General features: G+C 36.0%; 1 protein-coding gene across 1 annotated transcript in view; it reads left to right on the plus strand.

Annotated features, from left to right (window-relative positions):
• LOC124622342 (sialin-like) overlaps positions 1-13,562 on the plus strand; it is a 50,210-nt gene that overhangs the window by 22,716 nt on the left and 13,932 nt on the right. Inside the window, exons 4-7 of the mRNA XM_047148020.1 lie at positions 1,657-1,744; positions 2,056-2,300; positions 4,906-5,064; positions 9,100-9,229. Coding sequence (XP_047003976.1) covers positions 1,657-1,744; positions 2,056-2,300; positions 4,906-5,064; positions 9,100-9,229 — 622 coding nt within the window. The remainder of the gene's footprint in view (positions 1-1,656; positions 1,745-2,055; positions 2,301-4,905; positions 5,065-9,099; positions 9,230-13,562) is intronic.

A 13,562-nucleotide genomic window follows, 5' to 3' on the forward strand; every position in this document is an offset into this window, starting at 1 on the left:
TAAACTTTGAAATTACAAAGGGAAAAAAGCTACAACATCAATGAATTACTTCAATACACTGCTCACAGCAAACCACTCCTCAATGACAATCAAAAGGAAATTTACAATGTTGTCATGGACCAGATCAACATCAACAGTGGTGGATTTAGTTACCTGAAAACACCAGGCAGCACTGGGGAAACATTTCTTATAAATCTATTGCTGGTGGAAATGTGTGCTAAACAACACATTGAACTTGGACTGGTATCATCTGCCATTGCAGCCACATTAATGGAAGGTGGATGAACTGCCCATTCCACCAAACTACCATTGAATATAGCCAAAGAACAATTCCTGATATGTAAAATCTCAAGAGCATCTGGATGGGATGAACTTCTAAAGCAAGCTAAACTAACTCCTAAAGCAAGCTAAAATTATCTTCTAGTACAAATGCACAATGGCACACAAAAAATCACTTGAAGCCAAGGACAGAACATTGCAAGACTTATGAGAAAATTCTGAAGTGATAGAAGGAACTCTACTCATACTGTCAGGAGATTTTGAACAAACAGAAGCAGACAAGATCAAGGCATGCTTTAAAAAAAATCACACATACAAATACTTTGACTAACAAAAAATGTGAGAGTTGAACTACTGAAAGGTGATACAACAGCATATTTTGTTCAACTTCTACCAATAGGTGAAGGAACATATCCTACTGACTGGATGATCGGCCTCATTAAACTCAGCAGTAATTTCTGCAACATTGCCACTGCTGAAAATGAACTCGTTGACCAAATTTATCCAAACATTGTTCACAACAATACCAATCCAGACTGGCTATTTGAAAGGGCAATTTTGGGAACTAAATATAATATTGGCGATGACATCAACTTTAATATTTAAAATAAAATTCCTGGTGAAGAGTGAATATACTAACCAACTGAAAAGATGATAAAATCATTGAAGAAAATGTGAACTTTCCTACAGAGATTCTAAACTCTTTGCAAGTACCAGGAAATCCATTATTGGATTTCTGATTGTACTACTCAGAAATCTCAACTCACCAAAACTATGTAATGGAACAAGGATGATCGTCAAACAGCTATCAAATAACATCACTGAAGCTGAACTTATAACTGGAAAGTACAAAGGACGCACACTATTTATCCCCAGAATACCACTGATCTCCACTGAACTGCCATTTCAGTTTAAAAAATTGCAGTTTCCAATCAAATTAGCCTTCAGTTTTGCAGTTAACAAAGCACAAGGACAAACTTTAAAATATTGTGGCTTCAAACTCAAAGAGTCCTGCTTCTCTCATGGTCAGCTGTATGTAACTTGTTCTCAAATAGGAAATTCAAAAACTTTGTACATATTCACCCTGGATAAGAAAATGAAAAATGCTTTTTATAAACAAGTATTGTAAACAGTTAGAATATATTTTCAATAATTTTTTTTACCTTTTATACTTTAACAAGAATTGTAAATAGAATATTCTTTCACTAACATCTTTTTTACATCTTATACTTTACAGTTCATCCTTTTATTCCAACAACCACACAGTCTCATATCAACTCCCTGAGCAAAGTGGGGTACCCCACCTAGTTATTTGTAAATATTGTGTTACAGTTTTTAACCCACTGACAAATATGTATATTTCTTTTATTTTTTCAGGGAGTAATAATTCCAGCAATGCATGTGATGTTTACAAAATGGTTTCCCGACCATGAACGTCAGAGACTATCTGGTGCCATATTTTCAGGTTATTATCAGATGTTTACTATTATATATGAATTGTTTACTTTTCTTGAAGGAAAAGTAAGAGCTAAAGGTAGAATATCTATTTTTGCTGCTTGTTAGTAAGGTCACATGCAAAATAATTTACTAAAACATTCATCAAATATTAAAAAGCCACCTAATTTTCTTACGTACATTTTCAGTTACATGTTGAGCTAAGTGATGAGAAACATGAAGTGTCATTAAAGATGGTGTTTCATAAATACATATCTTGTACTTATTGATGAACTATTCGTAGAAAAGGATTGTGAAATTTTTACTTCCACTTGTTTGCAGCAAACTACATGGGTACCCTACTTTCAATGGCAGTATCAGGAACAATGGTGAAGAACTTGGGATGGCCCTCTGTATTTTACGTTTTTGGTGGTATTTCAACAGTTACAATAATTCCATGGGTATACTTTGTATACAGTGAACCTGAATCTCATCCAAGAATTACAGAGAAAGAATTAAGATATATTCTGGACAATACTGGATGTAGTATGAAAGAAAAGAGTAGCAAAGAGCCAGCGGACAGCCAGGTACATTTCAATAATATTTATGGAAATTAAATAATAATCGTCTCTCAAGCTTATCACTTTGTAGAAATAACTGAATTTGCATGAATTTATAATTTTAATTTGTTTCTTTTCAGAAATAATTTTAATTTATGGGGGCTATTCATAAATAAACTTCCAATGGCTATTAAAAAAAAAAAAAGAAAATGATAGATAAAGTATTTTATTTACAATTTGTACCTACATGCAGAAACTACTTCTCCACATAATTGCCACCCCTATTCAAACATTTGTCACCCTGTGACACCAGCTTCTTTATCCCTTCATCAAAGAATGTTGCTGCATGGTGCTTCAGCCAGTTGTTGACAGCATCTTTGGGTGCAGCGTCAATCATGAAGTGATGAGTGGCAGCTCGACCTTCATCTTGGAAAGTGATGAAAATCACTTCATGCCAATTCTGGACTATAGAGAGAATGTGCTGACTGAGACTCAACTCAGGACCTTGGCCTTTTGCGGCAAGTGCTCTACTGACAGAGCTACCAAAGCACAAGGTAGGAAATGAGGTACTGGCATAAGTAAAGGTGTGAGGGGGTGAGTTGTGCTTGGGTTGGTCAGCCAGTAGAGCACTTGCCTGAGAAAGGCAAATGTCCTGCATTCGAGTCTCAGTCCAGCATACAGTTTTAATCTGCCAGGAAGTTTCGTATCAGTGCACACTTCACTGAAGAGTAAAAACGTCATTCTACAGACAGAATGCTGAAAAATCTTCCAGCCAAAAATATGAGATTTACTTTCATTCAGTTCGCATTTTGGGGTCACACATTGTTGTAAAGGAGAAGGACTTTTTTCCCAAATTGTTTGTTTTAGATTGATCCTAGGAGTTCCATAAGAGTTTGATAGTAAACCTGTGATGTCACTATATTCTCATTTGTTACTCTTATGAATTTCATTTGATATCTTGGAAAACTGTAACCATCATTTTGCAGTTTGACAGCATTTGCTTGAATGTTTTGCATTCACTGGAGAAATGAGTGTGCTTCCACTGATGGACTGTTCATTATTACTGTAATTCATGTACTGCACCCATGTCTTGTCCTCAGTCATGATTCTGTTCACAAGTTCATCCTACATCTTAGTGTAGTGTTGAAGGGATGTCACACCCAAATCCATTTTTTCAGTTTTATGTGTATCAGTTAGACATGTTGTTACCCACCGTGTACAAAACTCCTCGTAACCTAACGTCTCTGAGACAGTGTTAAAGAGGGTCATCCTTGAAATCTGAGTCTTATCTTCAGAATGTTCAGAAATAGTGAGTCAAAGTCTCACATATACATTTTCATCAGCATGTTGCACAAGTTTATAAGTCACATCTGAATGTCTTTCCTGACCAATTTCATCATGAACATATGTGCAACCAGGCTCAAATTTTCTGTACTGCTCCGTCACACCACTATCACTCTTAACTCCATCCATGTACACACTACACAACTGACAAAAAATCTCAGCATCATTGACACCTTCTGCTTGCTTGAAGCGAATGACAGAACATAGCTCACAACTACAGGAGATGCAATAACATCATCTATTTAAATCACTTGCTGCTTATGCAGTGACAAACACAACAGAGCTGACTGACACAACATGACCTACAAAGTCTGTTTTTGAACCCCTCGCACAATCTAACTGCAAACATTTATTTTTAACAGCCAGTTGTGGGTTAATTTATGACTAGCCCTCATATTTATTTTTTCTGATAACATGTTATTAATCTAGTTATTTTCTTTTTTCGGATTTATGAAGTCCATTAAATCCTTCTTATTTTAAAAATAATACACTTTGGACTTTATTAAATATTCAGTATTTCTGCAATCTATGAGACATTATTTTCTTCAGCTGAAAATAGATAAAAGATTTGTAAAAACAAAGAATCATATAAAAATGTCTTTGCAGGAATAAAATTTCAAGTTTAGTTTTTTTATTTTTATTTTCTTTTTAATTTTATTTTTTATGTGGGACAAAGACATAGAAATGAGAGGAAATTATAATGATGTAAGAGTTTAATAGCAAATGACAAAGTAATTAGAATTAGATTAACATTCAAGTTAGTTTGGAAGAAAAGTCAACCAATGGATTTGTATAGTAGCAGGAAAGAGGTGGGATGCTGTTCATTTATTGGAACAATATTGAGGAGAAAATGATTAACTAGTCAGGAGGTTTAAGAGATGAACATATTAATAGAAAAGAAAGAAAGAATAATAATCTTCATCATTTTTCAGGCTTCTTCAGTTCTCAATAGCAGATTTAAATGCATCAATAATCATTCTTTGACATTACAGTTACATCATACAGACTTTCGTCTTTCTGAAAATGACACACAGTTCCATTTTTTTCCTCTTGCTCTCTTCTTAGCTCTTGCTGAAGAGGTGATCATAAAGCTTGAGATGTAGTATTCCTTTATATGCAAGTAATAACATTTTTTATCAATAACAGATACTTCACTTATGTTCATAATCATCTGATGTCTACTTTTGAACTTTTAATTTTCCAATTTAAGCTTTATTTACCCTGTATTAAAATTGGTATGATTACTGTTATTACAATAATGATAATCTGAAATTCTCACTTCTATTAGGATAATTCAAACAGAACTAATCCATGGATTATGATACCATTGACTCCTGGCATGTGGGCACACTGTCTTGTTCTATTTGCTGTTGGATGGGTCAACTACACATTGCTTTCAGAATTACCAACATATATGCAAAACATTTTACACTTTGACATTGATGAGGTAAGTATATTATTTACTTCTTATGTAAGTATATTATTTACTTCTTATGTAAAATACTGCCCATTGATTACCATTACAAATGCTAGATGAGTCATTATTGCTTACATACAAGTAAACATGACAAATTAATTTTAGGTTTTCCTTGCATTTTTTAATAAGAAACAGTGTCTACCTCTACTATGGCCATCAGAAAGTTTGAAGATTATAGTTCACTGAATAATTATCATTAACTAAAACATTTGTCTAAAATAAGAAGTATTCATAAGATTAGTTAAATCTTACTATTTATTAAAAAAGTACCCTTAACTGAATTTCTTGGGCAAAATACAAAATGTGAGCTACTGACAAACTGAATAAATGTAATTTTTCATCAATAAATTAGTATAATTTAGTTTATTTAATCAAAATAAGTGATGGTGAAAAGAGCTAAAAAGACCAAATGGGTCCTTCTGCTGAGTAGAAATGTATTTAATTGCAAATATTGTTTTCTGAAATGTATGCTTAATACCATTAAAATGAGTGTAAATTCTTACCTGATGCAGCCGAATATAAATGTCTTAAATTCAAAATCTTCCAGCAACCTAAGCTACAAACTTGATGATTTTCAAAGTCTTCACTCAGAATGTAAAATTATATAAACTGTTTGTTTAAATGAACATTGTCTTAGCTAGATACAATCATATTTTAAATAAAACTGAAAATTTCAAAATTGAAAGCAACTACTGCAAGGGAAAAAAAATATATATATATATTGTGGAAATTGCTGTGTATTCCTGAATTCTGCTATAAGCTATGTAGTGAAAACACATTTCAATTACTTGAATGAAGATTGTATACTTGGAACCCTCTGCATAGAGCTTAAGGACCTCAACATGTTAGTCATTTCAGTTTACAGAATTCCAGAAAGAGCATTAATTACACCATTCCTCTCTAAATTCCAATACATGCTGGATAAACTAAAGAAAGAAAAAATTTTTAACTGTTGCTGATTTTAATAAAAACAATGCAAATGACAACAAAAAATCAACAAAATTTATTGATTCAATTAAAAAGCTTGGTTTTAAACTAAATTTTTCAGAGTCCACCAGAGAAAATACTCACTCAGCAACATGCACTGATAACATTGTAATAAATTACTTCTTTGATATGTACATAAATTCTGTTTAGACTTAGGACTTTCTAATCACTCAGCCTTGTTTTTCTCACAGTCAAAAACTGATAAATATAATACAAGAAACAACTTAGGTATATTACAAGAAGTTTCAATAAAAGAAATATTGAAATATTCTATGAGAAACTGAGTAAAGCTACATGGTCTGACAAGGACAGCGATTTAACAAATGAAAGCTTTAGTAAATTTTTAAATAGTTTTCTTGGAGTATTTAATGAAACTTTCCCACAAGAACATATTGCAATAAAGTATTTAGTAAGATAAGGTGGATCACCACCTCTACTCAGTGAGAGGAAGAGAAAGTTACACAATCATCTGAAGTACAACAAAGATTCTCATTTTGTAAAAGATGTTAAAACCATAAAATTATTTTTTAAAAAGCTGAAAAAGCTTAAAAACAAATGCAAATAATAAAGTCATTTTAGGGTAAAAAAATAAAACAATGGCAGTATGGTCTTTAGTTAAGTCTAACCTGGGTTTACAAAATTACAAGCAAGACATTTCAAAAATTAAACTTAAGGAAAAATTGTTGTAAATCCAGCTCAAATATCTGAGTATTTCAATGAGTACTTCATAAATGTATAAAAATCTGATTTAGATGTACTGAATTATGAGCACAAAGTAAATAGTTTTGGGTTGAAAGACGGTGTCAGTGGATGTCTTATAAATACAACATTGTCTCAACAAATGATGTTAAAAATGTCATACTGTCCTTAAAAACCAAAGACTCTACAGGTTGGGATGGGTCACCATCAAAGTAATTAAAGAAGGTTACAACATGATAGCTCACCCTCTATCTCTCATAATGAACAAAACATTTAAGGAAGGTTGCTTTCCAGTTCTTTTAAAACAAGTAGAAGTATTTTAAAAAGGTTCAAAAGATGATAAGTGAAGTATTCTATTTCTATACTCCAAATCATATCCAAAATATTTGAAAAAAATGTTGCTTAACATATTCAAAGCTTCATTACACAGTACAATATCGTTTCACATAATCAATATGACTTACAACAAAGTAAAACCACACCAGATGCCATAAATGAGTTTATTGAAAAAATTTCTTCATTGTTAGACAGGAAATCTAAATTTGCAGGAATATTCTGTGATCTTCCAAAAGCATTTGATTCTGTAAGCCATGCCGTGCTGTTTTTCAAACTCGATAGGTCTGGAATAAATGATATGCTTTGAATTGGTTTGAATCATATCTCACTGAGAAAGAACAAATGGTAATAATTACATCAAATGGAGCAGTTTACTTCTCAGAGTGGAAAACTTTATCACAAGGTGTTTCTCAAGGCTCAGTCCTTGGGCCAATTTTATTCCTGTTCTCTGAAAATGATTTGCTCTCAATATAAATATTCATCCAACCGAAAATGTAAATGCTGAAAATATACCACAGAGTGTCATGAAGGACTTGGAAACATGGTTCACTCTAAATCAATTAATGTTAAACATTTCAAAAACCCATATGATGAGTTTTAAAACAAAAATGTAAAAATCTGAAGAAATATTTATTATTCACAAAAATAAAAAAAATAACTCAGCTCTGTCAAATTCCTAGGAGTAGATTTAGATAGAAATTTCAAATGGAGAACACATATAGAATATCTAGCAAATAAATTAAACAGGCTTTCATTTTCAATGGAAATTTTAGCCAGTGCTACTTATATAGACACCAGGGAAGTGTAATACTAAAACTTTTTTCAATCCATTATTAGACACAGCATATTTTTTGAGGAGGCTCAGGAAACATTATAAAAATTTTAAAGCTACAAAAGACAATCATTCATAACATGTGCACTTCAAAGCCAAGGGCATCGTGTTGACCATTATTTAAAGAACTAAAAATATTAACTGTCCCCTCATTATACATATTTGAGGTGATTCCTTTCCTATGCAGCAGAGCTGATCTATTTTAAAGAAATCATTTTCAACACTTGCACTACACATCACTTAAAATTGTACGCACAGACCCCATAATATATAGCCATGAAAATTCACAACAAAATAAAAGGGTGTGACATAACAAATATGAAGCTAAATACGTTAAAAAGCAAGTTACATCATTTTCTAATTGAAATAAGCTACTACTCAGTTGAAGATTGCAATGACGAACTGATACTTTGAGCTGGACTCTTAAAATGAAATAAAAAGTTACCTGCTACTTATAGTGGATGCAAATTCTTCAAGAGCTTCAGGGAGAAGCGTGAATAAATTCTTCAATGAGTAATATTTTAAGTTTGACAAATTTTAAATAAGTAAATTCTTCAACAAGTAATACTGTAAGTTTAGCAAAATTTTTAAATAAGTAAACTGTGAGCCTGTCTTGTCTCCTGTACATCACTCTCATGTTTTGAAGTTCTCTATGTTATGAGAAAAGACATTTCACATTTCAAACGAGACAGCTATATGTGTTTTCCTCTGTGGCATTTAACAATTTATCTACACAGCTGAGAAAACAGAAAGTTTATTTTTAAATTTCAAGCTGATTTTGAATCAGCCCAGAAAGAATTAAAACACTCAAGAATTTTATACTGGAGCAATAATGTTGTAAATGTCTTATACGACAAGATTAGAATGAACCCTGCCATTTAATCTGGGGGTATAGCAAATTTTCAATATTTTTAATAGTTTTGGTGCTTTGAAGTATTTTGACAAAACCATGCATATAAACAAGAGATTAGGTTGTTGGAAATAGCCCTGGTAAAAATTCAAAGATTGTGGTCAGAGAGCTAAATATGTCCTTCTAATAAGTGGCAGTCACAGATGTGTAATATCAGAAACTGTTCATAAAACCCTGGATAAGAGCTACCAAATTATGATGATGATCCATACTCTGAAAACCTTTTCTTTTTATTTTTCAGGCTGGATTTATATCTGCACTGCCTTACTTATTTGGTTGGATGAGCTGCAGCATATACAGTTTCCTAACACAGTGGTTCATACAAAAGGGCATGCGTAAGATTGTTGCTTTCAAAATATGGGATGCAATAGGTAATTATTATTTTTATACAAAACTGTCTTCTGCTGCTCTTTTATTGTCAAATGGATGAAGCTTCTTTATAATTTCTAACCCTCTCTTATTGACACAAAACTCTAACAGTTCCAGTAAGTATATGAGTAAAGATAAGCAAAAATCTATTCCCCAAATGTAATGCAATTGATGAGTAGAACATTTCTGCATAAAGTATATCCAGAATAAAGTACAATTAAAGAGTATTTCATCCATTGTAAGTGTATAAGCTTCTGCCCCATTCAGTACATTTGATGTATTATGTTTCTGTCTTCATAAAAATTTGCTGAAACCACAAATTACTGTTGCTGATCTGAAATTGTATCAGATAAAATCTACGAACTAAGCAGCCATTTCTAGTAAGAGATTCTGTTTATAGTTTAGAAGATAGCAGAGGTGTTACTTATCACCATAAAAGCAACTGGATCACAGCATCCAGAAGGTAAGACCTATTCATCCAGTGCAGAAAAAAGAATGAGCAAGTGGAAAATTGTTCTTTTATATTGTAAAATATTAAAATAATAATTAACAAGAACTTTATTGCACTCACATATTGCCTTCGACTGCAGCTCATACCCTGTCATCTGCCAAAGCCAAAAAAATGTTTTTATTTGTGTCTATTTGATTATTTTAAAACAACAATGTAGGAAAAGACAGATTGCTACTTACGGTAAAGAAGACACATTAAGTTGTAGACTGGCACAATTAAAGGACACTTATATAAAGCTTTCAGCCAGACACAAACACCATTCACACATACAAGCAAGTGGACCTCATGGACATGATTGCCAACTCCAGCATCTTGAGCCAGAATGCAACCATCACATGGAATGCAAGCATCAATCTGGAGAGAGTGGGAAAGGGGAAGGTATGGTACTGTATTTGTGTAGAGAGAGATGAACACTGTCTGGTGGAGAGTACAGGCATAGTGTCAGGAAGTTGTGGAGAAGGGAGGTGGGGAAAAAAGGAGCATATAAGGAGAGGAGTGGGGAAAGATGGACAGATGTGTTGGCAGAAGGCGGCAAATAAACAGGATGGGAGATGAGAACAGAGAGGAGATAACAGGACATAGAGAGTGGAAACTGTTGGGTGGAGGGTGTGAGGACAGTATGCTACTGTAGCTTGAGAGTGGAATAATTATGGGAACAGGGAATATGTTGTAAGGATAACTCCCAAATGTGCAATTCAGAGAAGCTGTTGGTGGAGGGAAGGATCCAGATGGCTCAGATAGTGAAGCAGCCATTGAAACCAAGTGTGTTATGTTCAGCTACATGTTGTGCCACAGGGTGGTCTACTTTGCTTTTGGCCACAGTTTGGCAGTGGTTGTTCATGCTGGTGGACCACTGGTTGATAGTCATACCAATGTAAAAAGCTGTGCAATGACATGGCTGCTTTCATATGTGGCCCGGCCCCTGATTGTGTAGGACAAACCTGTGACAGGACTGGAATAGGAAGTGTTGGGTGGATGGATTGGGCATGTTTTATAGCTGAGTCTTCCACAGGGAAAAGATCCTTGTGGCAAGGTGTTGGGATTGGGAGTGGCATGGGGATGGAAAAGGATGTTGTGGAGGTTGGGTGAGCAATGGAACATTGCTTTAGGAGGGATGGGAAATATCTTGGGTAGGATGTCACTCATTCCTGAGTATCATGATAAATAATGAAAGCCCTGGCGAAGGATGTGATTCAGTCGTTCCAGTCCAGGTTGGTACTGGGTGCTGAAGGGACACTCATTTGTGGCTGGTTTTTGGGTGTGGTGGGAGGATTGGGGGTGTGAGGGGAAATGGCACGGGAGATCTGTTTGTGGACTAGGTCTCGGGGATAGTACCTGTCTGTGAAGGCATTGGTGAGACCCTCAGCACACTGAGCAACAGAGCTTTTGTCACTGCAGATAAGCTGTCCCCAGGTGGCCAGGCTGTATGGGAGGGGTTTTTTGGTGTGAAAGGGATTACAGCTGTCAAAATACTTGTACTATTGGTGGTTGGTGGGTTTAATGTGGACAGAGGTGTGGATGGAGCCATCAGAGAGGAAGAGGTCAGCATCTAAGAGGGTGGCATGCTGGGTTGAGGTGGACCACCAGAAGTGGATGGGAGAGAAGGTGAAGAAATGAAGATAGAGTGTCTTGGCCCTCAGTCCAGATCATGAAGATATCATCAATGAATCTGAACCAGAATAGGGGTTAGGTGTTTTGGGAGGCTAGGAAGGTCTCCTCTAGATGACCCACAAGAAGTTAGGCATAGGAGGGTGCCATGCAGATTCCCATGGTTGTTCAGCGGATTTGTTTATATACCTTTCATTCAAAGGAGATGTAGTTGTGGGTTAGGGCAAAGTTAGTAAGGTGTATGAGGAATGAGATAATGGATTTGAGCCTGAAGGATATTGGGAAAGGTAACATTCAATAGTGGTAAGACCATGAGGATGTTGGTGTACAGGAAAGTGGCATCAACAGTGACCAGTAAGGATCCAGTGGGTGGGTAAAGGGGTGGGGATGGTGGAGAGTCGGTGAAGGAAGAGGTTGGTATCTCTGACATGGGAGGCCAGATTGTAGGCAATTGATTCGAGGTGTTGCTCAATGAGGGCCAAAATTATTTCAGTAGGGGCTCAATAACCAGCCACAATAGGGTGTCCAGGATTGTTGGGTTTGTGGATTTTGGGGAGCACATAGAAGGTGGATGTGCAAGGTGTCATAGAGGAGAGGAGGGAAATGTATTCAGGGGAAATGTCCCAAAAAGGACCTAAGGCTTTAAGCAGAGACTGGAGGTTGTGTTGGACTTGTGGGAAGGGATAACTCTGGCAGTTTATAGGTGGAGGAGTCAGATAACTGCCAGAGTCCTTCTGACAGGTAGTCACTGTGATTCATAAAAAGTGTTGGAACCTTAGTTTGCAGGTAGGATGATTAAGTCAGGATTTGTTTTGTGGCTGTGTATGGCTGTACCTCCTTCTACTGAAAGTTTGGTGTTCTGAGGAAGGGACCTGGAGGAGGATGGTGAGAATAAGTTAGAGATAAGGAATTCCTGGAAGATGACCAGTGGATGGTTAGCTGGGAGGGAAATGGGGGAGGGGGTGAGGATGATCACAGTTAAATGGTGGTATGGACTGGAAAAGGCAGGGTTCAATGTCGGAAATAGGGTGGTTTGTTCGAAAGGCGGGAAAAAAGTGCTTTCATTGCAGGGGTTGGGAGAAGGAAAGTAGGTATTTGACAAGTCCAGCACAGTTAAATATGGGTGTAGGGCTACAGGTGAGGCATTTGGATAAGACTGAAACTTCTGTGGAGCTGGGGGGTTTGGTGGAAAGATTAACAACAGTGATACAGGGATGTCTTGGCTATGGATTTGGTGGAGAGCTGGTAGGGAGTTTTGGGGAATGTGCAATTTGAAAAGATCAGCTAGGCTGGGTTTAGCTGCTATGAGGGGTGGATGAGGAGGAACACTGTGGGTATGACAGGGTTTGGAAAGTGGTGCCCCAAGGTGGCTATAGGATGTCAGCACGTTGGATAACTCGTGGAGGTGGTATCTGGAATGCTGCTCTAGGTGCTGGAGAGCAAGGAATTCAATTTCAGTGATGTGATGCATGGGATTGTAGAGTAGTAGTAGTAGTATCTTGTGGAGGGAACAGAGGCGATTCTGGGTTGCCTGTGCCATGTAGATGTGTTTTTACAGTACCAGATTGTTGATGGCAAGGGACTGTCAGAATATGAAAAGGAGTAGGTTATTGTGAAAGAAGGGGTGGGATCCAGAAAAGGAATCCTTATGGTTAGGCCATTTGGGAGGAATTCCATGGTTTAGGCAGCCTGTTGTTGTTCTTGTCCCTGCACCCTCCACCAGACAGTGTTCGTCTTTCCCACACCCTTACACTACTATCACTTCACCTTCAGTGCCCCCCTCCAGATTGTTGCTTGCATCCCATGTGATAGCCGCATTCCGGCCAGCAATGCTGGAGTTGCCAGGAATGTGTGCGTGAGGTGTGCTTACTTCTGTGTATGAGTGACATGTATCTCTCTTTTACTGATAAAGGCTGCGGCCAAAAGCTTTATGTAAGTTTAACTTCTCATGGTTGGGATTCAGAGTCATATAATACTTCTTAAAAGACATTATAGTCACCGTTGAATGTATGAAATATTTATTATTACGATTGCAATTTCGTCCTTAATGTCTTCCAATTGTATCTGTCTGCAACTTAATGTGTTTTCCTTATGGTAAGTAGCAATCTGTCTTTCCCTACATTGTTGATATTCCTACCTGGAGTTTCCATGGTTTGATTACTTTAAAATTTTTTGCCTACTAAGTAGATCCGAATAAACAGAACTTGTGAGCATTT

This window comes from Schistocerca americana, chromosome 7 (genome assembly GCF_021461395.2).
Source record: "Schistocerca americana isolate TAMUIC-IGC-003095 chromosome 7, iqSchAmer2.1, whole genome shotgun sequence".
Lineage (NCBI taxonomy): Eukaryota > Metazoa > Arthropoda > Insecta > Orthoptera > Acrididae > Schistocerca > Schistocerca americana.